The sequence below is a fragment of the Bubalus bubalis genome, chromosome 6, assembly GCF_019923935.1.
Source record: "Bubalus bubalis isolate 160015118507 breed Murrah chromosome 6, NDDB_SH_1, whole genome shotgun sequence".
NCBI lineage: Eukaryota > Metazoa > Chordata > Mammalia > Artiodactyla > Bovidae > Bubalus > Bubalus bubalis.
The window spans coordinates 13,809,645-13,835,517 of record NC_059162.1 but is presented as its reverse complement, the minus strand read 5'-3'; the positions used below and the strand labels follow the sequence as shown (position 1 = coordinate 13,835,517).

Here is a 25,873-nt window from a genome sequence, read left to right as displayed (position 1 = left end):
TCACCCACTGCTTGCTTTCCTCAGGCTGAACCCTCAGGTAATTACTGCTGAGCTCACTCAAATTTTCCCTGATGGGTTGCTGTGACTGGTCTGAGCCTCTGAAAGGGTTAGAGCAAAGCAATGAAAGAATTAAAAACAGTATTAATTAGTGATAGTATTAACATTTCAAATGGAATTAACATCTCCCAGCCAGGTGACCAGATAAATTACTTTTGTAGGTAATTATGATAAACACTTAACACTAAATGAGATAAGTGATACCTTGCCTGGCGGCTGGAACATTGTCTTCCTCTCTTTCCTCAAAACCTTCTGAAAAGCTCTCTTTTTGGCTAACCCTATTTTCTACCTTCATCCTTTGCCAGCCATAATATGTAATATAAACTATTTTGGGGCTTCCCAGATGGTGTTAGTGGTAAAGAACCTGCCTGCCAATGCAGGAGACATAAGAGACACAGGTTCCATCCCTGGGTCGGGAAGATCCCCTGTAGGAGGGCATGGCAACCCACGCCAGTATTCTTGCTAGGATAATCTCACGGACAGAGGAGCCTGGCGGGCTATGGTCCATAGGGTCACAAAGGGTCGGACACAACTGAAGTAACTTAGCACGCACACAAACTATTTTTAAAATATTATATTAGTGAGGCTGCCTTTGTTCCCGGGTTTAAAGCAGGAGAGTCCAAGTTATAAATAGCATATGAACATAAAAATGTTCAGTTTCCTCACCATTTACTAAAAACATACCAAAGAAGACAGTAATGATGCAACAGTTTGGTCTTATTAATCAAAGTGGGGGAAGGCGGGGAGAGGTCCCAGGGGCTAGAACTCATCCTTTGCAGCTGACATCATAGACCAGCATTCGAGGCAGGATTATGGAGCCAGATGGCTTGGATTTGAACCTGGCTCTGCCACTTGCCAGAAAAATGGCCTTAAACAGGTTGTTTTACCTCGTTATGCCTTGGTGTCCTGTAAAATGGGATGATAATAGTACTTACCTCCTAAAACTATTGTGGCTTTTGGATGAACTGGTGTATCTGAAGCTCTTATGATACAGTTGGCTCATAGTAAGAAGTATGTAAATGTGACTTTTAAAAATATTCTAATCTTTTTTTAGAGGACGGTTGAGCAATAGGTATTGGAATGTCAAAATCCTTGACCCAGTTATTTCACTCTCGGGAATGAATCTCAAAGAACGAATTTAAGGGGGAAAAAAAAAAGATTAAAACTATGGACAAAAGTTTTGCAACGATTTTACTTACAAAGCAAATAACGAGAAACAACCCAAAAAGTCACCAAAAGGGTAATGGTAAAATCGGTGTTGTAGCGACGTGGTAGAACAGTCTGCCCTGGTGAAGATTTGTTGTTGCTGTTCAGTTGCTCAGTCATGTCCGATGCTTTGCAACCCCACCGACTGCAGCACAGGCTTCCCTGTCCTTCACTGTCTCCCGGAGAGGACTCAAACTTATTTCCACTGAGTCGACGATGCTGTCCGACCATACCATCCTTTGTCGCCGCCTTCTCCTGTCCTCAATCTTTCCCAGCCTCAGGTTAAGGTGGGTGACATTAATTACAAATGTATTGTTCAGTTGCTAAAATGCGTCCGACTTTTTGTGACCCCATGAACTGCAGCATGCCAGGCTTCCCTCTCCTTCGTCGTTTCCCTGAGTTTGCTCAAACTCGTGTCCACTGAGTCAGTAATGCCATCAACCATCTCAACCTCTGTCGCCCCTTCTCCTCGTGCCCTCAATCTTTCCTGAATGCATAGCATAGTGAAGTGTTTATGAAGTAATATTTGATGAAAAAAGCGATCACAGAATTATATATCTGTTTTGATAATTTTATAAACAATCGACACATGTTGCTTGTGCTTTTGGAGATTAGAAAGGACTTCTTAAGGTTTACCTTTGGGCATTTTAATTAATTAATTAATTAAAGTGGAAACAAGTTTATTTAAAGAGATACACATTCCCTAGGGAGAATGAAGTTCGTTTCAGAAAGTGAGAGCGGCTTTCTTTCAGGTATTTTAAAGTAGGTTGAATACCAAACAAAATTCATGTTTACATTAGGTGTCGAGCGTGTATGCAGAAACCTTGCCTCTCAAGTGCTCGGTACTCAGTCACCTACCGTGACTGCCAAGCCCTGACAACACCACCCCACCCTCCTCTCCGGGCCGGCCACCTACCTTCTGCGCAAGGCACTGATTCGGCCACACTGTCTGTGATCCTTCACAGACAGAAGCGCCTTCAGTGCGCCTCCGAACATGGCAGCACCGTGTTTGGCACGTAGTGAGCATTTAAGAAATGTTTGTTGAATTATACACACGTGTTCATATGTGTGTGTATAAACGTATACGGTATTTGAATTTTTTTCTCCTGTCTTGGTCAGGGTCTTCATTAGCAGGGAAAAAAGGGAGAGGACAGGGATTATCCTCATTGCCAGAAATGATTCAGGGCAGCAAGCACTTTTTGTTTTTATGTCTTCGAGGCCTCTTCTATATGCTAATCAAGTGTTCTAGCGACGAAACATCTTCCCTTTAACAGTATGTGTTGTATCACCCCGAGAAAACCAGCCTTATGGGGACACGCATTAGCACGCATCAGGCAAGCAGAGGGCAGCCCCGGACAATATGTAATCATGCGCCAAAACGCACACAGCAAGGAACGTGTCTGCTGCTGTGGCTTGGGAATCCCCCGTGGCCCGTGGCCCAGCTCTAGGGCTCAGAGCCCGCACCGCAGCGGTCTGCACTCCATCCCCAGTCAGGGGACCAAGGCCCACAAGCTGCAAGGCACAGTGGAGAAAAGTGAAGAAAGACGTATTTACAAAACAGACATAGACTCAAGACAAAGAAAACTGACTTATGGCTACCAAAGGGAAACGGAGGGATAAACAAGGATTTTGAGATTAAAAGATACACACTACTATATAGAAAATGGATACCAAACAAGACGTACTATACGGCACAGGGAACTCTATTCAATATCTTGTAATAATCTAGAATGGAAAAGAATCTGAAAAAGAATTATATATATATATATATACTGAAAAAGAATATATATATAATGGAATCATTTAAATTTGTAAACATTCTAAGCAACATTGTAAATCAACCATGTAAAAAAAATGTAAAAATCAACTGTAATTCAATTAGAAAAAAATCACACAGAAATAACTTAAAAAACTTCCCTGTTAATATATAATATGCTCTTATTTCTAAGGAATTTTAAGGGCCTCAAGTCTCAGTCCAAGTGATTATGGTGAGATGGAAAGAGCATTAACTGATAATTAGGAAATTTATATTCTAAATTTGGGTCCTCTACATGTATGATTTTGAACAAGTCCCTTCTTCTCTCTGGGCCTATAAAATTAGAGGGTTGAACTGGATGATCTCAAAGGTCCCTTCTGGCTATTAATGTGTGGTTCATGAAGTCTGGGAGTCCTGACACCCTAAAACTCTGCCGGAACCCCGGCGTGCTTCTGTCACTGCGTCTGGTGTGACAAGCCCAGGAGCCTGGGTCAGGGGCGGTTGGTGAGCTCACTTTGCTGCATCTCAGCCCAGTTCCCACTCCTAGAAGAAGGTTGAGTAGCTGCTTGGTGCTCTTCCCAGGGGAAGCCTGACAGCCCCAGAGGGCCAGAGGGTGTGATGTCTAGGGTTGATGGCTGCAGCAGATTGTACCAGAGGAATCGACAATCTGCCCTCTGTTTTCCCATTAGATTTGTGGATCCTTTAGTGAACAGTCCATGGCTTGCAAATGGGATTGCTATCTTGCAACTCTCTTCCTTCCCTAAGAAGACTCCAAGGTGCTCATCACCGGCTCCTGGCGGGCTTTACTCATTCAGCCTAGTAGGGAACTCTAAGCCCTTCTGATCGCGATCCTTGATTCTGGCCACCAGAGGGCACTCCTGCAATGTGGACATCAATAGTTCTCCTGGCGTTGGTGGAGCCAGGGTCCCGTCTTAGGACATCTGGACTTGCTAAAGCCATTCTTAAGTGATTCTCAAGCAGGTACGGTTTCTTCCCCTGGGAGGACATTGCATCAGGTCTAGAAGAGGAGAGATGGGGAGAGTGCTACTGGTACCTAGAGGCCAGGAATGCATAGGATAGCTCCTTACCAACGGAGAATTTTGCCAAATGTCATTAGTGCTGAGGTTGAGAACCTCTGCTCAACTTGAACCTGTTGTCTAAATGGCAGAGTGCGCCGCCTGGAAATTTATGTCCTCTGAAGCTGAGCTTTCAGTCTCCTGGGTTCACCTCCTCCAAAAACAAAGTTTAGAAAAGTGACCATAAAGCAGTTTTCATTGCCTGAAACATGGGGGTCATAGCAACAGCAAGCCACTGAAGAGGAGGAGGGGTCAGGCAGAAGGCACATGGGGGCCCCTGTCTATGGGGCCCTGTCCTTGACACTGGCCTCTCTGAAGAGGACACTAGCCCTGTGACAGTGAGATCCATTTCCTTGTGTCGAAGCATACAACATTAGCTCTTTGTCTCCCTAAACTGGGCAGGATGATGGGAAAGCCCCAGGCTTGGGGTTCATCCTTCCCGTAGGACTGGGGATGGGCCTGTGACTTTGGGAGCGAATGAGAAGCAGTTTTCACTGTAGCTCCTAGGATCTCCTGGGAGAGACAGTCTGAGGTCCCCCCTTTTTGGCATCTGGGGTAAGGGAGAGAGACTGAGATGAAGACCACTCACAGACGCTTTCTCCCAGCCTCTATCCAGCTTGGAAGCCTGGGGGCTGGTTCCTTGATCATCTTAACCTTTCTGTGGGGTGAGGGCTTAGCCCCACCTTTCTCTGGGTCTCTTCTTCCCCATTCCATCCATGAGAACACGCATCTGCCACAAATAAGGCCTGAGCGGCAGTGAAAAGCAGAATGAACAGGGAGCCCCGAGAGAAGGAGGCACCCCTACTCTTTGGATGAGAGGCAGGGAGAAACAAGGGACAAAAGGCAGCCTCTGAGCCTCCTTACTTTCTGCTCTCCATCGTGGGAAGGAAGTAGAGATAAATCTGAAGCCTGTAATTGGCAGCCTAGAGATAGCAGAGCAATATGGTCTGTTCCCTTGGCTCCTGGAACGTTCTTCTTTTCTGATGGTTTTTCCTTGTTTGAACAAAAGACCCATCTCTCCTCTTCCCCCAGCCACCTGATGCTTCAATGGGGAACCCTGTCAACACCCTACTTCATCCCCAGCCCCTTAGAACTCTGCTTAGAAGTACATGGCAGGGACCTGAGGCGGGGGCGGTCAACCTGTGAAGACCTCTGCTCTACTCTGAAATTCCTTCCTTGAGGCTGGTTTCCCACTGGTCTGGGGAGCGACTCGGGCTGCAGCCTCAGCCTTTCTGTCTAGGACATGATGGAGGCAGAGGGAGGAGACTGGCTGGCTCGATTTCTGCTAGGCCTCAGGACCCCTCCCAGACCCCCTCCTCCCACCTATTCCCATCAGAAATCTTGAGTGGCCTTTAGCTCCACACCAGATCAGAGGGCAGCAGTGGGTGGTCAGCCAAGAGGGCGGTTTGCCAAGGGCATTTTATTTGTGGTTTGCCGTGGAGTGTTACAGAGCTGAGGAGGCCCGTCCCTCCTGATCCCACTTGCTTAGGTCTTGGAGAAAGAAGGGGACAGGAGCTCCCAGAGTCACAGAAAGCAGAGGGGTGGGAGAGAAGCGTGTGGAGGCACAGGAGAGAGACGGGACACCTTAGCCTGGGTGAGGGACAGTGGCCCACAGAAGAAAGAAATTGTCCTGAGACTTGGGGAACAAAACAACTCCTGACCCATCCCCAGCTTAGACTCTTAATTTCCCCTCTTGTGTGGGCAGGTATGGGGTCTTTCAAATGATGGGAACCTCTTTCTCATCTCCCTCAAAAAAGAAAAAAATTGAGATTAAGAATGTCTCCTTAACATGATCAGCAGTTTGGTGAGGGGGCGCACCGCCTCGGATTTCCTGTCCTCACATATACATACTCCTTCCGTGCGATGCCCCCGTCCCCTTGGGTCCAGCTCCATCCCTTCAATCACCCTGCTTCCAGCCAGGGGAAGGTGAAAAGCCAGAGGGAGGTAGACAAGAGGACAGAGGGAGTTTGGGGGACTCCTCCCAACTTCACACCTTCCTCCCCCATTAAGGAGGATCCAGGGGCCACACCGCTTTGAAGCTCGCCAGACTGGGGGATGCGGGGCCTTCCTCTCCAGTGCTGGTTCCCTGTCTCTCTGAGGAGAAGCCCTCCCTGGGAGCCGACGTGGTCTCAGGCTTTACCTCCAGCCCCTCGGGCCTCAGGGACCAGAGTCGGAGCCTCTCCTCAGCCCCCTGCGCCAGTCTGGCCAACAGTGGAAGCTCTGGAAAATGCTGGGCTGCTGGGGCACAAATGGGTCCTGGGAGCAGGGTGCCTGGCGTGGAGGACCCTGGGAAGGGCAGCTCTGGGGCGACAGGGGGCAAGAAGGGTGCTGAGAGGCGGGGCCAGTTGGAGGGGACAGCGAATGGTAGGGGAGGGGTGAAGGAGGCAAGACTGGGCAGGTCGTTCAGGGGGCTCCCCAGGTGGCAGCAAGGGCCAAGCCGGCAGGGGACCGGGGCAGAGCCAAGTCCTAGGGAGAGAGAGAGACAGAGAGAAGGGGAGAGAGGGAGAGAGAGAAAGGGTCAGTGAGTGTCCACCGTTGGAGATGCCCCCTTTTATGGCCCACTTCCTATTTCTTTTTGCTCCTGCTTGAAACTTTCTCTCCCCACCCGGGCACTTTCCTTTTTTCTTTGCTTCACGTCTCATCATAAATGTCATTTCTTTGGGGAAGCCTCCACGCCTCCCCAGCCTGGGTGAAAGCCCCTGGACAACCCTACCCCTCTCCTTCCTGGTTCTCTCCTCCAGGGCCTGTCGTTTAGAATCAGGAGTCATTTGTGAGATTACTTAATATGTGTGTCCCCGACACTATGGGGGCAGGAACTGTGTCTGTTTTATTTTGGATCCTGGGATCCAGCCCAGCCTGGCGTGTATTAAGTGCTCAATAAAAATGCATTGGATGAATGAATTGAGGGTATTCTTTGCCATAATTCAATGGATCCATTCTTCTCTCTCCTCATCCCTATAGAAGAAGACTCTAGTTCTGTTCTAGTCTGGCAAAGAGCTGGCTGTGTGGCTCTGGGTTTGTCATTTAAATTCTCAGGTCTCAGTTTCTTCATCCATAAAACCTCCTCTCCCAGCTAAGATCAAGCAGTGTCACGGGTACAAAGGGGCCTGCAGAGCTGTGAGGCCAATGTGTGTGGGGTGAACCCTAGCCTTCCCCTGCCCTGGCTGGCTCTGGCCCATAGCTCTCTTCCTCCAAGAAGCTCTCCCTCCTTCCATTCCTTCCAAATCTACCCCATTTCCCCAGGATCCTACAATAGGGGTTCCTAGCCTGGGATCTCTGAGAATGATTATATAGAATTTCACACCACTTTCTATAGTTCAAAAAACCTAACTCCAGAGCTTCCCTGGTGGCTCAGTGGTAAAGAATATGCCTGCCAATCCAGTAGACATGAATTCAATCCCTGGTCTGGGAAGATCCCACATGCAGCGGAGCAGTTAAGGCCGTGTGTGTGTGTGTGTGTGTGTGTGTGCACGTGTGCGTGTGCAGGCACATGTGCGTGCACGCATGCACACACAGTCATGTCTGATTCTCTAGACCCTATGGACTGGAACCCTCCAGGCTCCTCTGTCCATGGAATTTTCCAAGCAAGAATACCAGAGTGGGTTGCCATTTCCTACTCCAGGGGATCTTCCCGATCCAGGGATCGAACCTGGGTCTTTTGTGTCGGCAGGTGGATTCTTTACCACTGAGCCACCTGGAAAGCCCAACTAAGACCATGCGCCACACTATTGAGCCTCTGCTTTAGAGCCCGGGAGTTGTCACTAAGCCTGTGTGCCGCAGCTACTGAAGCCCGCACGCCCTAGAGCCTGTGCTCGGCAACAAGAGAAGCCACTGCAATGAGAAGCCTGTGTACACAGCTAGAGAAAAGCCTGCACAGCCAAATACATAAAATTATTGAAAACAACCTACCAACCAACCAACCAAACAAAACCAAGTCCAGTTCCACATTTTTTCTTAGCAAGATCAAGTATGAACTCAAGGTGGTAACACCAGCAGGGCTATAGCTGGTAAAACCTGGAAAAACCATTTGCTGCTGCTGCTAAGTCGCTTCGGTCGTGTCCGACTCTTTGTGACCCCACAGACGGCAGCCCACCAGGCTCCCCCGTCCCTGGGATTCTCCAGGCAAGAATACTGGAGTGGGTTGCAATTTCCTTTTCCAATTCATGAAAGTGGAAAGTGAAAGTGAAGTCGCTCAGTCGTGTCCAACTCTTAGCGACCTCATGGACTGCAGCCTACCAGGCTCCTCCATCCATGGGATTTTCCAGGCAAGAGTACTGGAGTGGGGTGCCATTGCCTTGTCCGGAAAAACCATCTAGTTATTACTGAATTCATTCAATTTATTTGGTAAGAACAAATTTCTGACATTGGATCTGTGAAAGGGGAAAACAGTTAAGATAATCTTTCATGAGGCAAAGCATGGACACCCCTGCCAGCGTTGTGTATCTGTCTTAGTCGCTCAGTTGTGTCTGACACTATGAGACCCCATGGACTGTAGCCGTGCAGGCTCCTCTGCCCGTGAAATTCTCCAGGCAAGAATATTGGAACGGGTTGTCATTTCCTCCTCCAGGGGATCGTCCCAACCCAGGGATTGAACCCAGGTCTCCTGCGTTGTAGGAGGATTCTTTACCATCTGAGCCACCAGGGAAGCAAAGGTCATACAAGTATGGAATGTAGCCTCTACATGGACTGTAGAATGCCAGGCTCCTCTGTCCACAGAATTCTCCAGGCCAGAGTACCAGAGTGGGTAGCCAGTCCCTTCTCCAGGGGATCTCCCCCAGGGATTGAACCCAGGTCTCCTGCATTGCAGGTGGATTCTTGACCACCTGAGCCACCAGGGAAGCGCAGCATGTACCTTCTCCTGAATCATTGTCCTTTCCTTGGATTCTTAGGTGAAGCGGGGACTGTTGTTTTCCCCCAGCAAGGCTGTATCCCTTGGGGGTTCCGAGGACAGCGTCTCCCTCAGAGCCCCACAGCTGAGCAGGCTAAGTGGAGGGGATGGTTCTAAGAGCCTTCCTCCCCTTCCCCTCCCATTCCTAGCTCTAGCCCTGTGGCTTCCTGCCGCTGGCTCAGTAGTCCTGGCCTCTCGGCTGCCCAGAAGCAGTTGAGAGTGAAGGCGGAGTGAGGGGTTGGCACCGCCTTCTGGAATCCCAGTCCAGAAGTGGGCCATGTGGGTGCTGCTGGCCTTCCGGTGACCTAACCTGCTGAGCATGCCTCAGGGCCCCAGCACAGGTAGGGCCTGTACCCACAGAGGGCAGGGAGGTGCGAAACAACTCCAACCTGGGCTCGCCAGGGAATACTTTTTTTTTTCTCCCCCTGATAGTTTCTCAAAGAGGGAAGCTCTGTGCCCAGGGCATTCCCAGAACTAGGAAGGGGTGGCTGAGAGTGGAAGAACAGGGAGGTGTTCAGGTGCTGTCTTGCTCTAGGCTGCCTGACTTGTGGCCCTGCGAGTCCTGGCAGGCCTTGGGCTGCCCCACGCCCACAGCCTTGGCTGCACTCGTGAGGGCCTGGAGCCAGGTGCTCTGCGTTCTCTGGGAGGTGGGACCTCTGGACTCCCAGCTGCACTGGAGTGGGGCTAAGGCCAAGGGTCTTTGTTCCACAAAATTGCCAGAAGTGGAGGGACATGTCGTGGGCCTCTGCAGAAGAGCCTATGGTTGGTCAAGGATCTCTGTGATCTTTGTCACAAAAAATCTGATTTTGCTGCTTCCCAGGTTACAGCCCCGGAAGAGGTGGCCCCTGCCTGCATTTTTACCGTGTCTCCCTCAATCGCCATGTGCTGCCACACTGGTGAGCTCCCAGTGCCTCTCTCCTGCCCCAGGACCTCTGCACACCTTGTGCTCTCTGCTTGCCATATGCTTGCCTCTCTCCCTCTGAACTAAGCTGGCACCGGTTTACATTCTGGGTCTCAGCTCAAATGCCACTTTGTCAAGGAAGTCTTCCTGGCTGCTCTCTGCACCCTGAGCTTCTCTAGCATTTGGTACAGATACCAATACTTGTCAGTTTGTTGAATTATTAACTGAATATCCCTCTTGCCTACAAGCTTTATAAAGGCAACCTTGCTCACGTTGGCGCCCCAAGCCCTAGGACAGGGCCTGGCACATTCAACAGGAGCTCATGAGCTATCTGTTGAAAAAAGTAATGAGTGAATGAATGAGTGAAATGTATCTTCCCAATTTCTCTTCAACTGGGCCTCCTTCTGCACCCAGGCCCTTGCCTTGGTTCTGGCTCCATCACCAGCTACCTAGATCTTTAAAAGCCTCCAGCACCGGTTGTAGACGTCCTACATCCCCAACTCTACATACATCCCAAGTTGTCTTTGTAAAATGAACATCTGGACACGTTTCTCCTTCTGGGTTCCTTTTGCTTTCAGGATTAAGTCCAAGCCCTTCAGCATGGCTTCTGAGGCTTTCTGGGACTAAATGCCCACTTCCCTTGCCAGCATCATCTTGCCAGCTGTGTCTCTCTTCTTCCTCCTTATCCCTGCTCCTAACATGCCTCACTCTGACCATGTAAGCTACCAGCAGATCTTCAGATTTGACTATGCTCATTGGCAGCTTTTTCCTTTATAAATGCTGTTCCCTCTGCCTGGACATCTTTCTCCATCTTCTTCACCTGCTCAGGTGTAGCCTCCTCCAGGAAGCCCCACCTCCTCTGCATTCCAGGAGCACCTTGCACTTCCCTGAATCCCAGTACTGGTCACTGACTACCCTCCTATTTCTGCTCCTCATTTGTCTCTGAGCATCCTGAGGGCCGTCTTTCACACGCGGACCCCCACACCTAGTAAATAGCTGCTGCTGCTGCTAAGTCGCTTCAGTCGTGTCTGACTCTGTGTGACCCCCGTAGATGGCAGCCCACTAGGCACGCGCGCCCATGGGATTCTCCAGGCAAGAGTACTGGAGTGGGTTGCCATTGCCTTCTCTGAGTAAATAGCTGGTGTGCACTAAATGTTTGTTGATTGTATACATGATGTGTCCCCGGACTCATGCCCGCTCTTCCATGTGCTCAATCTGAAGGGTTCTCCCTTCCTCTGTTCAAAATTCCCTGGGCCCTCTCCAGGCGCGAGCACTCACGGTGGACACTGCTGCTGCTCCCCTTCTTGTTCCCAGAGGCCTCTGGTGGCCCTTGAGGGGTCCGCTGTCCAGCCAGCTGCTCCGCCATGGCCCGATGGGTGAACAGCATGCTGTGTAGGAGCTGGGAAGTGAGGAGAGGCAGGCTCGGGGGCAGAACGGTCCCTCCTTGGTGTGTATTCCACAGTACACATTGTTTAACAACCAGTCATTAAAATAATGAAATAGTCTCATAATGGTTCTTAAGTCAGCACTGCCCATATGTCCCGCACCCTCTCTGGAGACCCAACCCCCTTCCTTGTGACCCACCATTAAAGGAGTCATGCCTGGTGCAAAAGGAGTTGCCCTCTCTCACAGGCTATATTGTCGGGATTGTTAAAAATGGAGGGGTGATTCAGAATATCACTTCTGCCCCTGGGACACTCGGGGACTAGGATGCAGGGGGAGAAGAACATTGAAAGCTAATGGGCCCCCAAGGCAGAGAGGAGGGTGGGGGCATTCTGGATGGAAAGGCGAGGCCTGGTGGATCTATGGGGACAGGCCCGGCTTTCGTGCCTACCTCACTCTGCACACCCATGGGGAGCAGCGCTGGCTGAAATAGAGCAGGGGCCCCCAGCAGCAAGCAGGGGGACGGGGCTGTCCGGATCTCCCACAGAGGGTAGTTAACGACGATGAGCTTGCTGAAGTTGAACTTGTAAGTGAATCTTTTGCCTTTAGTCTTGTGCAGGATCCTCTTATTGTAGTAATATCTGGAGATCCCAAGGATGAGAGCAGGAGGTTGGCAGGGAGGATGCATTCAAGAGACCCAGCCATATCCCCGCTCCCCAAGATTGGCAAGATTGACCCCTAGCTGTTCTTGGATAACCGCTAGACACACTCCAGAGCGTTTCCCAAGCCTCAGAGGGGCGGGAATTGGATAGGGGTGCCAGAAACCACAGCCTTTTTCTCTGAACTCTTCCCTCTCTGGTCACGTTGGCTGCCTCCTCTCACCTGAGGGCCCGGCTCAGCTTGTCGTAATTCATCTGTGGTTTGCACTTCCTGCGGCCCCAGAGGCGGGCCACCTCGTCTGGATCCTTGATGACGAATTCCCCGTATTCTCCCTGCTGCCAGGCAATGACATGGCGGAACTCCTCCTTCTGCAGCAGCTCCAGGATGAAGTGCCACAGCTGGATCTGCCGGGAGCCCGGGGATGACTCGGCTTTGTAGGCCCAGTCGGGGAAGGCCAGGCCTGGGGTGGAGAGGGGAGTCAGCACCGCCCCACCGCTCCCCGAGGCCTCCTCTGGGGCGCCGCTGGGACCCCTGGCAGAGGCTCACCTGGGATCCAGGCGTTACCAGCAGCGGAGATGGCAGGGAGGCCCTTGGCCAAGCAGCTGCAGTGCATGGTCCACTCCCAGGGAGCGAGGGCTTCGTCTGGGCCTTGGGGGGAAATAGTCCCCTTAGCAGGAAGGGAAAGAAGAAGGCAGGGGAGAAGGAGGTGAAAGAGGAAGGAAAGAGAGAAGAGGAGGGAGACTGGGGAAGGGGAGTGGGGTCTGAGCAGGACGCTCCCCCACAGCCAGGCTGGGCCAAACCTCCCCTAGGGACCTCCTCACTGGCCAGGGGCTGACCCAGGACTCTGGGTTTGAGGCTGAGCCGCTTAAATAGATGGAGAGGAATGCAAAGGGTCTAGATCTTGCCCTCTAGATCCTTCCCCTGCTGGGGGATTTAGACAGAGAATGAGATCTCTTCTCAGGGCTTAACAGGATTGAGGTTTTTCCCAAGAGAAGACAAGCTAAAATGTAATTAGTTGTTGGCTCTTTCTAAACCTTGAAGGGAAGGAGGTGGCGGATTGACAGACCCACAACTTTCTAATGCTTAGAACAATTTTGCATTTGAGAAGAGGCGGGATTGTTGTGTGTTTACTCACTGAGAAGTCTCAAATGCCTAGCAGAGTACCTGACTTTTCATGGATGTTCAAGAAATGATTCTTGGTAGAATCACTGAATGGTGAGGAATGTACCAAGGATGTCACTTTGTGTTTCGCCTACGTCTTCCCCTTCAGCATGTCAGCTGCCTGTGCTCAGGAACCCTGGGCGCCTCTTTCACTGCTGGCTGCCCAGATCTCAGCCTAACCCAGGGTCTTGTACTCACAGAAGCTCTCTAAATATTTGTTGCATTAATGAACCATGGACAAGGAAGAAGGAATCTTGCTGATTCCCAGTTTAGCTTGGGGTGGGACAGGGGCAGCTGGTGAGACGGGAGAAGACTGGGGGGCCAGCCCTAGTGAGATAAACTTGCCTGTTGCAGGTGAGGGGAGAAGTTGTCTTTGTCCCAACGCCTTCTGGATGGGACTGAGGATGGTGCGAAAGGCTGGCTGGCTTCCACATCACTGGTGTAGGAGGAGCCGACAGACCAGAGGACGAGGAGAGATGGGAGGGGGATGGGTTTGGCAGAAGAGAGGCCTGCTTCAGGCTGGGCCAGACGCAGTGGGGTTACCTGACTGTTTTGACAACTCGCTCACCAACAGGGGACCGGCTCACACCACCTGGGCTCTGAGTTTCCATCTCCACTGCAGTTGGCATGAGGCAAGCGCTGTTCTCAACTAGAACTTCCTAGGCCGGCAGGTCTGGGGGCAAGTGAGACCTTATCTGGAGTATCCTCCTCACTTGCCAGATGAGGCTCGGAGAGGGAAAGTGACTTTGCTACACCATGGGTGGCCGCCCCCCACTCCCCCACTCCTATTCCACAGCACTTTCTCCTATATGCTGCTGCCTTAAGACTTAAATCATCTGTGAAAGTGCTTCTCAAACTCTAATGTGCATAAGAGTCACCTGGGGGTCTCTTTAAAATGCAGATTCTAATTCAGTGGGACTTGGTGGAACTTGAGGGTCTGCATTTCTAACAAGCTCCTAGGTGATCCCAGGGCTGCTGGGCTGTGGGCTGTACTGTGAGTAGCAAGAACCCACGGGAAACAGCATCAAGGGGCTGTGGGTGTTAAAAAGCCAAGGAATTCCGACAACAAGGTCGTACTATATAGCACAGGGAACTATTCAACACCCTGTGATAAACCATAATGAAAAAGAATATGAAAAGGGATGTGTATATATGTATAACTGAATCACTTTGCTGTATAGTGGAAATGTACACAGCATTGTTAACCAACTATGGTGGTGGTGGTGGTTTAGTTGCTAATTCGTGCCCAACTCTTGTGATCCCAGGGACTGTAGCTGCCAGGTTCTTCTCTCTGTCCATGGGATTCTCCAGGCAAGAATACTGGAGTGGGTTGCCATTTCCTTCCCCAGGGGATCTTCCCAACCTAGGGATGGAACCCGTGTCTCTTAGGTCTCCTGCGTTGGCAGGAGGGTTCTTTACCGCTAGCGCCACCTGGGAAGCAACTCATGGGGAAGTCCCTCTTTTGTCTAACCTCCAGCTGTTTGGGGATCTCTCCTACCTCACCTCAGGAGAACCGATGGGGAAATAGGGGGTGCAGAGGTGACAGATGCCCAAGGAGGCGTGTTCCCTGGAGGAAGTAGATATAATTCCTAGGGCTGCCGTGCCTGCTGGATCTGATAAAGTTTCCTGGTCTGGAGGGTTTGAGATCTCAGGTTTAGGATCTGGCAAGAAGGGAACAATAAACCCATTGGAGAGCAGACCCTCAGGGTGCCCTGCACTGTGGGGAGGAATTGACACATCTTGAACCTCACAGGAAGTATCAGCTGAGATGGAACGCAGAGGTGCTGAGTGACTTCTCTAGGGTCACACACACAGCTCTTAAGTGAAAGAGTGCAAAGCAAGACCTTAATTCAACATTTATAATATTCAGCCACCTAGGTAGGCTACCACACCTCTCTCCTGCTCCTTCAAAGAAAAAAATTAAAAATACTATGTCCAAGTAGGTCAAACTCTGGGTTTCCTAAATGCCTCAGCCTCCTCCTTGGCTTCTCCCATGTTTGAGAGGGTCCCTCCTGGATCCTCGCATGTCTGAGGAGCTTGCTGGCTCTGGGTGTGGAAATCCTCACTGCTGCTGAGTCCTGCCAAGTGTCTTCCCTCTAGTCCACCCTTTCCTGCAGGGGTCCCTGAGCTGGCCACGCGGAACCCTCAGAGATGAGCGGGTTTTACTTCTACCTTCACACCCAAGCATTGCTCTGGCTGTTTAACCGTAATTCCTCATACTTCTTTAACAAAAAAAATTGTTTTAATTGGAGGATAATTGCTTCACCTTATTGTGCTGGTTTCTGCTATATATCAGAGTGAATCAGCCACAGAGACACACATATCTCCTTCCTCCAGAGCCTCCCTCCCATCTCCCTCCTCATCTCACCCCTCTGGGTGGTCACAGAGCACTGGGCTGAGCTCCCTGTGTCACACAGCAAATTCCCACCAGCTCTCCATTTTATACATGAAAACGTATATTTTGCATTTTACACGTGCTAGTCACTCAATCCATCCCGCCCTCTCCTTCTTCCACCGTGACCACAGGTCTGTTTATGTCTGTGTCTCCATTGCTGCCCTGCAAATAGTCTCATCAGTACCATTTTTCTAGATCCCATACACATGCGTTAATATACCATATGTCTCTTTCTGACTTATTTCACTCTGTTTAATAGGCTCTAGGTTCATCTAGCTCATTAGGACTGATTTTAACCCACATTCTGGTGGCAATGCTCCCCAAGGCTGGGGGGAGGTGTCCCTACTCTGTCTATTCCCCCCTTCTCCCAGCTCCCTCCCTCTTGTCCTGTGGGCTGGGGATTGAGGTGGGGGCAGCTCTAACAGGCCTTGCAGAGCCCCTCCCGCCCGGACTACAGGATCAGTGCAATGGCCTGAGAGGGTAAGTATTGAGAACCATAAATCACAAAGGATCATAACCCAATCTTGAATGATCAGAGAGCCTGCTCTTAAGGGCTTTGTATTTCCTGATGGGTTATAGTAGCAAGCAATTATTATTGTTGTCATTACCATTATTCTGATTATTAATAATATGATTAATCCCCTTGACCAACGGCAAGGGCCCATTGCAACACATGTAGGTATTTAGGTCATTATTTAAGAAAAGCAACAGAGATAACCATGATAAAATAGACAGTAAGTCTTAGCCAGCCAAACGAGCCAAACGAAATGTCCCAAGCAGATTTTACCTTTTCAAGCGTTTAGTTAATATGAATTGGGCCCCTATCATGCACCTAGCATTGGGCTTGACATTTTTTTCCCTTATGTTAGTTACTTCATTGAATCTTCACAATGATCCTTTGTGATGGGTATCATTATCTTCATTTTGCAAGCTGAGGAAATTGAGGTTCAAAAGATTAGGAGACTTGCATAAGATCCCAGGGCAAGTGGTGGAGCCAGATGGAAACAGGTCTGTCTGACTCCAGGCTCCCAGCTGTAATCAATCAGGGCAGAAAACTTGGGAGCAGGGGCGAGGCTGGCAGGAGGCCCTGGGGTCCTGAAAGAGGCACTCCCATTAAACCTAAGGAGTGGGCTCTTTGCCTGAAAGATGATCAGTGGGAACCCCAGGAAGCCAGAGGACATCAGATGGGCAGAGTGGAATACAGAGAGAGTGAGAAAGACAGGAACACACCCAGAATTTAAAAAACCCTCAGAGTTCAAGACCAAGGTTGCCTCCATGCAAAGTAGGAAATTTGTGCCTCAAAGACACTTTGTTGTTGGCCCTTCTAAGGGGCTAAAGTGGATTGTCCCCATAATCTGATTGTTTGGACACAACCAAGTCTTCTCAGTGACTGCTTGATTGATGCAGTGGGAAGACAGACTGTAAATTCAAAGGCAGCTGAAAGAGAGGGCAAGTGAGTCAGCGAGGAAGAGAGTGAATCAGAGACAAATAGCATTGCGGAAATTGGATGCTGTGGACACAGGTGAGGTCCAGATACCACCCCAGGAGAGAAGGAAAGATCGGAGTGGAGAAACCAGCTCAGAGGGGCAACCAGGGAAATACAGGCTGGTGGGCTAGGGGTGAGGTGGGGTGGGTAATATTTTCTGCTGGTGAGCGCTGAGCAAACTGTGTATCCCTCCCTCCCCCCCACCACCAAATCCCCAATCTGATTAGAAGCCTCTAGTCTCTCCCCTTGATCTCAGCCCCAAGTGGGGAGTGTTAGTCCTGAGACCTTCCTTAATGCTATTAGTGAAAGCAGCTTAGGTGGGCAGCAAGACTGGCTGGGAGCCTGGGAAGGGCAAAGCCAACACCTTTTTCCTTGGGGAGTTTGGGGGAGGAGCTGGGATAGATGTCCTTCTTCACCAAGGACATCTTGTCCTTTCTGTCAGACCTAGAGACTCTAGGGCAGAGGACCCCTTCTGGATGCTTCCTGGCTGGGAATCTAGCCAGCTGAACCCTGGATCCCTCCCGCAGGCCATCAGCCCACACCTGTGAGAGACACCGCCTTCTCTGCCACTGCTCCTGCCAGGCTCATTGGACTCCTCCTGAACCCTTCCTTCCTCCTCCTCAGCCCTGAGCTCCATCTCCAGGCTCCATCTCAGCTGGCTCCTGTCCTCAGTTTCCCTGCCCCACCCCCACGCCCAGGGGTCTCAGATCTTTACCTCCTCTTCCCCTCAGCCCCTCCAGCCCCTTGCAGACTGTCTCTGACTTTGGCCTCCATGGTCCCTGGGGGCCGTGGGATTTAAAAGGTTTGTGTAACTCCATGGAGTAGAAACCCAAACCCAGACAACCCCATGCTCCACCCCCAGACCTGGCAGGAAGGGCAGTTAAAAGCCATGGGGGAAGTTCCAGACCCCTTAAGGACCCATGGGCTGGGGGATGTGGATTAGGGTGTCAGGAGACTGGCTTCCAGCCCCACACCTACCCCTGCCTTGGTCTGGCCCCTCCAAGTCTCTGTTTCGCTTTGTTTGACCTTTAATTTTCAACTGTTTCCTCCTTCCTTACAGTTTCTCTCCTCTCCCCACTCAAGTCTCCTTCTTCCTCCTTTCCACTTCCCGTCCGCCAAGCCTTCTCTTGCCTTACTTCCCCAGCTCCATCATTTTCTTTTCTCTCTGTTGTTGATACTTTTCTGTTTCAGTTTCCCTTGGTTTCTCTGTTCCTTACATCTGACGTCTACAAATCATACTGTCTACAAACCAAGCGGTCTGTCTTGCCTCCGCTGAGCCTGTTTTCCTTCTTGCGAGTGCCTCCCCACCACTCACCCAGCCTGCCCTGTCTCCGTCCCTGCCTCTCCTTATTGTTTCTTTTTTCTTACCTCTTTGTCTTTCTCCTGCCCTCCTGTCTCTCACCTGTGCTTCAGAGCTGGAAATCAAACCCAGGCCCCCAGCTTCCTGACCTGGCTTCTACAGCCCCTTCTCTCCCCCTACCCCCCAACAGCCCTCCAGCGACCCCTTGCCCTCTCCCCCAGCACAAACTCAGTGTCAGTTCCTTTCATCTCATTCCCATCAGCAGGGCCTCAGGGGATCCCCCTGCCTGGACACCCCCTGATCCTTCCCTTCATCCCCCCCACCAGGGGACAAGAAATCCCCTCCAGCAGGCGCTGCTGAGGTGGCTGAGGAGCCAGGCCAGCTGGAGGAAGTGAAAGCTCCCAGCCAAGTGCTGAGCTGGGATGAGCTGGCAGACCTTCCTGGGGCTGAGTAACAGGGACCAGGAATGCAGCTGTGGGCAGAGGGCCTCTGGGGTGCTCTCCTCAGCTGGGGGCCTCTGATGCCTTCTGACTCAGTCCCCAGCCCTTCGTGCTGTGTTGCTTCCAGCCTCCACCTCAACCCTCGTCCTCATCCCCAGTCTTACCGTGAGCCCTAACTTCAACTTCCACTAAACCCAGCTTACAACACCATGCATGTGCCCTGGACCCTCTCCCCATGGGGCCCCACTGCCCTTGAGCAGGGCCAGAGAGGGGCTGGAGATGGAGTGGCTGCGGCACCACTCTCTTCTGTCTCCTCTGGTCAGTTGGGAAGGGGTTGGGAGTCACGGGACCTCTCTCTGCCATAGGAACATCACCTTGGGTGCCTCTCCCACCTCACACAGCCCACATCTGTCTCCACCATCACAGGGGTGCTCCTGCCAAGGGGCACCCAAGTTCTTAGATTTCAGGCTTCTTGGATCTCGTTCTCTGGGATGGAGCCAGGAGTCTGAGGAAACGGGGGAAGCAGATGGACGGGGCAGAATCCCGTCACCCCATCAGAGATGTCACTTCATCCCAGCCTGGTTCAGATGGGAGCACAACCTTAACTCTGCCCTCCCTGGACCACCTGCTGCTCCTTCTCATGCCCAGGCTGTGATGCCCACCCTCTCAGTGTCAGGGATGGCAGCATGACATGCTGAGATGCTGAACTCCCTGTAGGCAGAGAAAACAGGGCACGGGGACGGCTGAGACCCTCATTCATTCAGCGTCCAGAGCCTGACTCAGCCCCGTGAATCCCAGGAGTCTGCTCTGCCCCAGTGAGCCGACATCTGACCCCAGCTGCGCCCCATCTGAGGAGAAGAGCCTGGTGCCATGTCAGACCCGCTGTCTTTCGACCCCTCTCTCTGCCCTGACTGCCCCACACCTGCCTCTGCACTGTCCCGTCTGTATAGAGGAGCCCGGCCCCTCCCAGGCGGCTTCAGTGTGGCCCTTGGGTTCTCATCTTCACCCGGTGCCTGTGTCTCTTTTCTTCTCCCCTTCCCAGCTGTCCCCCAACTGACTCCCCAGCTGGGGTGGGGATGGGGGTGGGGGCGGAGAAGGATCGTCCCCCTGGCTGGCTCCCCGAACCCCTTACCTTGCCGCAGCAGCCAGCCGGTCCAGGCTCTGTCCAGCGGCTCCTTCCAGTCGCACTTCTCGCCCAGCGACCCCTCGCTCATCACACGCTGAGTTAGGGTTACTTAAAATGAGAGCGGGATCTCCAAGCTCCCAGGGGAGCTGATGTGGTTTTTCAGACAATAGCTTTAACCCTTCGGGGGCCAGTGGCACCACGGCCCCACGCCCTCTGCACCTCTGTGGGGGTGCCGTGGGAGGGAGTGTCTTCCACTGGGTCCTTTGCATCCAGAGCCCACCTCTGGGGCAGATGGCTCTTGAAACATCTGACCAACAGAGAGACTGATGAGAGGGCTACTCCTGCCTCAGTTCTAGGAAAAGGGACAGAACTGTCAGGAAGTCCTTCCAGCTGTCTACCCTTCCCTCTGTATCAGCCCTTCTCTCTCAGAAGGTCCTGTGGAGATAAGAGTCCTGGCCTGGTAAAGAATCCCCTCTTCACAACCTCTGACTCTTAATACCACCTCACTCCCTGCTTTTCCCTTGGAGTCCCAGGCCCCACCCTGCTCCCATACTGGGGATGAACAGTCATAATCTGTAATTTTCCTCTTAGTCTCAAGTACTAAAATGAAACTGATAATTTACCCAATCACCTTTTCTCTAAGGTTTTTAAAGCACTTATTATGTCTCTTTCCTCTTAGGGCTATAGAAAATAGATTTTTCATTTTCCTTTTCTTTATAAATACTACTCAAAGTTAGACAGCAAGAAGAACTGCCAACTAAATCCTAAACCAGATGGAAGAAAGTAACTGCAGGGGCATCAGGTATCCCACTAAAAACAGCAGGAACAAGAGAAGGCGGTAAGATTCCAACTTACACTGGGGAGGGCATGGAGGATTTAGGTTACTGACCTCAGGGGAAACTAGAGGAGTGAGCATGTCAAAGACTGCTACAGCCTCTGTTTTTAAGTCCTGGGGACCAAGGGACCCTGGAGCCTGTTGGGCCTGTGTCCAATCTCTGCAGTCCCTAGTGGGGAGGAAAAGACTGATGACTGTCATTGGGGAATCAATATGATTTTCTTTTCTTTTTTCTCTTCCTGAGTCTAGGAGGCCAAGTTTCTGTCTCTACCCCTTGCTACTCCCCCATTATTACACAGCCCCTCCCAGTCTCGAGCTGATTGAGATGGGAATGGAGGGCCATGGAATTAAATTCTAGGGGTTGTTTTCTGGTTAAATCAACCGAAGCTAACATGATGGAAAGGTGAGAGAGAGAGGTTGATTGATGGAAGAGACAGGAGCTGGGGGGCCACAAAGAGAGTCCTTCTTGGGGGCGGAGAGGCAGGACGGGCCTCAGGGCCCATCGATGGCAGAAAGGAAAGAAGCTGCAAAGGGAGGGATGGTCCAGAACGTTGTTCCAGGGAGTTGGTACAGGGAGAAGGGAGGAATATTAGCCAGGATGAGGTAAACTTGATTGCTATAGAAAACAGAGAGCTACAACCAGGAAGACCGGGGTTAGTGCAGAGACAGGCTACTCTGGGTGTCACTGGTGTTTTCCCACCTGAAGAGCTGGCTCTGCCCCTCGCTCCCCTTCACTCCATCCCATTTCCTTCATTTAAGGGTTTAGGACGATTTGAGTTCAAAGTGGGAAGAAGCCAAGGCCAAGGAGAGGATTCTGGGGAGGAAGAAGCATTCTCCACTCCTGCTCCAGCATGAAAGCCCCATTGGAAGAGCAGGTGGTAGCAGAATCTTTAGTGGGGGGACTAGGACCTCCACCTTGCCTGGACCCCAAGGGTCTTTCAGACCACCTGATGTCTCCACAGCTCTCCTGGGAGGGCCACATCTGACAGGCTCCCAGGAAGGGAGGATCAAGGCTCTTCTGCTTTCCTACTTCCTGCCACCGTCCCAACTCCCAGGAAAGTCCCTCACGTTGCTAACTTCAAGTCCTTTCGAGAACCAGAGCAGCTGCTTCTGAGACAATTAGGGTTTCACCTTTTCTCTTCTGCTGCTCCACACACTGTCCCTACCCACTTCCTCTTGTATTCCCGTAAACCTGATCAAAGCGTCCCCCTCACCACCCCCACCCTTTCTGGTCAATTCACATTTTGATTGCTGGGCCTCCTCGAGGAGGCTGGCTTGGGACTAGGAACCCCGGGCACTCGGCACAGACTTTGGCTTCTAGGATGGGACTCTGGGCCTCCTCTGTTTCTTCCCCAAGACACAGGCAAAGGGCCTAGTGCCCTTTGGGGAAGGGTGTCTGCTGGCCAAATCCAGCCCTTTCCTTTGCTCTTTTTTTTTTTTTTTTTTTTTGGCAGCTCAATAAGGCATGTGGGATTGACCATTAGGGATTGAACCCATGCCCCCTTGCTGTGGGAGCATGGAGTCCTAATCGCTGGATCACCAGGGAAGTTGCTTCCTTTGGTTTTCTGAGCATCTCTGTGTGTATCAGGTGCCTGGCACAGTGCCTGGACATGGGGCTGTCCTACCAAGGGTTGCAGAGTAAACCAGAAAGGAACATCCCACTGGCTCCCCACACTCTAGACCCTCCAACTACCCTACCTTGGCAATAAGCAGCCTCAACCTTTTCCAAAAAATTCATTTATTTTTCAATTGAAGGACAATTGCTTTATAGAATTTTGTTGTTTTCTGTCAGACCTCAACATGAATCAGTCATAGGTATATATATGTACCCTCCCTCTTGAACCTCCCTCCCATCTGCCTCCCCATCCCACCCCTCTAGGTTGATACAGAGCCCCTGTTTGAGTTCCATGAGACATACAGCAAATTCCCATTGGCTATCTATTTTACATATGGTAATGTAAGTTTCCATGTTACTCTCTCCATACATCTCACCCTCTCCTCCCCTCTTCCCATGTCCATAAGCCTGTTTTCTATGTCTGTTTCTTCATTGCTGCCCTGCAAATAAATTCTTTGGTACCATCTTTCTAGATTCCATATATATGCGTTAGTATACTACATTTATCTTTCTCTTTCTGACTTACTTCACTCTGTGTAATAGGCTCTAGGTTCATCCACCTCATTAGAACTGACTCAAATTCATTCCTTTCTATGGCTGAATAATTTTATGAGCTGCCTTGTTGAGCTGTCCATTCATCAGTCGGTGGACATCTAGGTTCAAGCAGCCTCAACTTTTGAAGCTACCTTCCAACCCCTAGCTTTGTATCTAGTACCTCTACTTGGCCTGGTCCAGCCTCCTAAACAACCCGGACAGGACACAGTAATGGGGCTAAGTGATGGGGGGTGGAAACCCCATCCCTGGCTGGTGACAGGGATCGACAAGAGGCCGCCCTTTTTACCTGGGGGCCTAGAGATGGCTCTGGGCGTCTCCCAGGGTCCACTTGGGGAGGAGTCTCTCAGGGCTGAGTGTGGTGCAGGGTGGGACTGGGAGGAGTCCCTCTCCTCAGCTGCCCCACCAGTCCCCAGGGCTTAATGGCATAGACTCGGGCATGCAGACTGCTTTCCCAGCAGCAAAGCCAAGGATGCTCTGTTTGCGCCTCGAGTGGACTTTTCCTGCTCTAGTTAGTGACTTTTTTTCATACTTGAGTAACCAGCACGATAGGCTAAATTCCCAGTCTATCGACACTGTCTGACATACTTTGTATCAAGACCTCATCACCCTGGATGGGTCTTTTTGGGTCTCACTTGTGCCTTTGTGACTATCTGACATTACCGTGGGCAGGACTGCAGACCCATGGATGGGATCAGGCCCTGGGGAGGGCTTCACCAGGCACTGCAGGGGATGTGGGGCTTGCCAGGTGGGGTGGACAGGGAGGTGGTGCCATCTCCTCCCTGAGGAGCAGGATAAGAGAAAAGAAAACAGACTCCTCATCTTCACTCTCTCTTTGTTGTTCTACCAGGATCCAGCCTGGGGTCGTGGCAGCCAGTGGACTGAAGGTGGGGGGCCCCGCTGTTCCAGGAGGGTCTGTTTGGGGGACTCGGCTGTTCCAGGATGTTCTGTCTGGCCAGGTTGGTGTGATAGAAGGAAATTATCCTTTGAGAAGCACTCCTTGCCAGATGTTGGTGAAAGAGGGGTCATTCCCACTGGCTCATTCCCTTGACTCCCCATTGTTCCCTAAGATTGGCTAGGACCCAATGCACCCTTATTTGGGGAGTGATGGTGGCCAATTCTGGACCCAGAGGAGGAAGGAGAGAAGTGAAGGGAGGGAAAAGGGACACCCCTGAGTGGGGGGGATAGGGTCCTCAGGTGGCCGTAAAGGGGGAAAGGAAAGCAGGTAGGGGAAGCTTTTGGAGTCAGACTCAAGGAGACAAAGAAGAGGCAGAAGGAGAGGAAGCGAAGGAGAAGGAGTTGATGAGGTGGAGGGAGGAGGGGGTCAGCTGGTAGCAGGGCCGAGGCCGCCTGGGCTGCAGCTTGGGACGTGGGGACGGGGGAGGGAGCCGTGGGTTTGTGCGTGCCGCCGGGGCTGGTGTCGGTGGCGACTCTTCATGTCCCATTAGTGGCAATGGAAGGTGACATGCGGGGATCGATACCAATCGAGGCAACAGACTCCCAGTAATAAACCCATTTCACTCACACTTCTCCACCCCCGCCACCCGACCCCCAGAGAGGGAGCCAGGGCTTCCCATGCCCACCACCCCCCCTACCCCACCCCCCAACCCGTCTCCAGAGAGGCTGGTCTCAGAGCTGTCCCCAGCCCTGGCTCCTGGTCAGGGGGGGCAGGACCCCCCACCCTCCAGGGAGAAAGATCTTCGGTAGGGTGGGGGGTGCGTGCTCTCTGGTTCTGTGAGTCTCGAGCTGGGGTCCATGGAGACCTTGGGGCTGGGTCCACCTTCTCCTCTGGGGGGTGAGGAGGAGCTGCCCACCTCCCCCCCTGCCCCCCCAGCCCTGTGAGTATTTCCAGAGCAGAACAGGGAAAAGGTCTGGAATCTGTTGCTCGACTCAGCCCGTGGGCGCAGGTGAAGGCGTCTTTGTGCTCCTGGGTCTCCTTCCTGCCTCTCTGTGGGTGTCTGAATGTGCGTCTGTGTGTCTCCGAGGAGTCGTAAAATGAGTGCACGTCTCCCGCGGATGTCTGTCTCCATGGCCATGTGTTTTTGTGCGTGGGTGTTTGTGTCAGTTCTGGTGTTTCCACTGTATGTTGTTGGTATACTGTATGTGCCTGTCTGTGACCACACACACCTGTCTCTAGGAGTGTGGGTGTGTGAGTCTGGGCGTGTCTGTGTGTGAGCCTGAGTGTGTGTGTCTGTGAATGTCTGCTCCTGGGTGTGTGGGCTGTGCTTTTGTTTTGGAGACTGTTTATGGGTATCTCTGTATGTAGTGTGTATGTGTGTCTGTCTCTGTCTCTGCGGACACGTGGGAAAATGCTGCTGGCCTCTTCGTATTTGCACCCAAACCCTGCTCCCATCTGGGCCTCGTGCAGTATCTTACCTTCCAGGTAGGGTGCATTCCTGTCCCTGGGACACAGAGGTTCTCTCAAACTCAGGACTTTCAGTATTAGAACTGGGACAGTGGGTCACGCTCCTTCCAAGCCTGGATACCAGGAGGCCAAAGTGAATGGGTACAGGTGTCAGGGAAAGAAGGATGAGAGAGAGATGGGGTGAGGAGAGTTGAAGGAGAAGCTGGAAAAGTTGAGGCATTTGAATGGAAGAGAAACTAGGAAGAAAAAAAGAAAAGACTGTGGGAGCAGTAGGGGAATGCTGCTTAGACTCAGGGAGGAGCTTCCCCAGAGCGGAGCTGGGACTCTGTAAACTGAGACAGGAAGGAAAGAGATCAGTTGTCCTCTGCTTAGGAAAATCTCTGTGGGGGACACTGGTACCCGCCACCTCGTGGCAGGTAAGATGTAGCCGGATGGACTCTGGGGGGCTCATGCCCTCCCGCACACCTGCTGCTTCTTCCTCTGGCTCCTCACTGGGTGGGGATGAGTTTGTGGGGCTCAGAGTTGGGATTACCCCCCTCCCCAGTGCAGATCATGTCTGGACACACGGCTTTGAGTCCTTCCCTCTTTCTCTGTCTGGGGGCTCCCTTCCTCAAAGGGGACAGAGTGAGCCTGCAAGGCCCTGGCTGGTGTGCATGGCGTTGGGTGAGGGG

The 25,873-nt window shown here is 51.7% G+C and overlaps 1 protein-coding gene across 6 annotated transcripts; it reads right to left on the bottom strand.

Moving 5' to 3' along the window:
* Window positions 1-1,230: 1,230 nt before the first annotated feature.
* Window positions 1,231-20,352, bottom strand: ETV3L (ETS variant transcription factor 3 like). Of its 6 annotated transcripts, none has more exons than XM_045165994.1 (7): window positions 19,842-20,345; window positions 13,434-13,524; window positions 12,474-12,575; window positions 12,150-12,331; window positions 11,719-11,908; window positions 11,163-11,283; window positions 1,231-6,561 (listed from the first exon to the last, which is right to left on the bottom strand). In XM_045165994.1, exons 1-7 carry the CDS (start codon window positions 20,102-20,104, stop codon window positions 6,101-6,103), a joined length of 1,410 nt encoding a protein of 469 aa, XP_045021929.1. In that variant the 5' UTR covers window positions 20,105-20,345; the 3' UTR covers window positions 1,231-6,100. The 6 variants fall into 6 exon arrangements, with proteins under 6 accessions (XP_045021929.1, XP_044800125.2, XP_025143411.3 ...); XM_044944190.2 differs by lacking the exon at window positions 19,842-20,345 and adding an exon at window positions 16,271-17,131; XM_045165995.1 differs by having other exon boundaries at window positions 6,356-6,561; window positions 11,163-11,327; window positions 19,842-20,352.
* Window positions 20,353-25,873: the final 5,521 nt, after the last annotated feature.

What these genes read in the sequence shown, in the direction of transcription:
- ETV3L (XM_045165994.1), bottom strand. Translation starts at nt 20,104, where the DNA reads ATGCAAAGGACCCAGTGGAAGACACTCCCTCCCACGGCACCCCCACAG. An exon ending in TGGTAACGCCTGGATCCCAG is followed by an intron (nt 12,332 to 12,473) that starts GTGAGCCTCTGC and finishes GGCTCCCGGCAG; the next exon opens with ATCCAGCTGTGGCACTTCAT. An exon ending in AAGCTGAGCCGGGCCCTCAG is followed by an intron (nt 11,909 to 12,149) that starts GTGAGAGGAGGC and finishes TGGGATCTCCAG; the next exon opens with ATATTACTACAATAAGAGGA.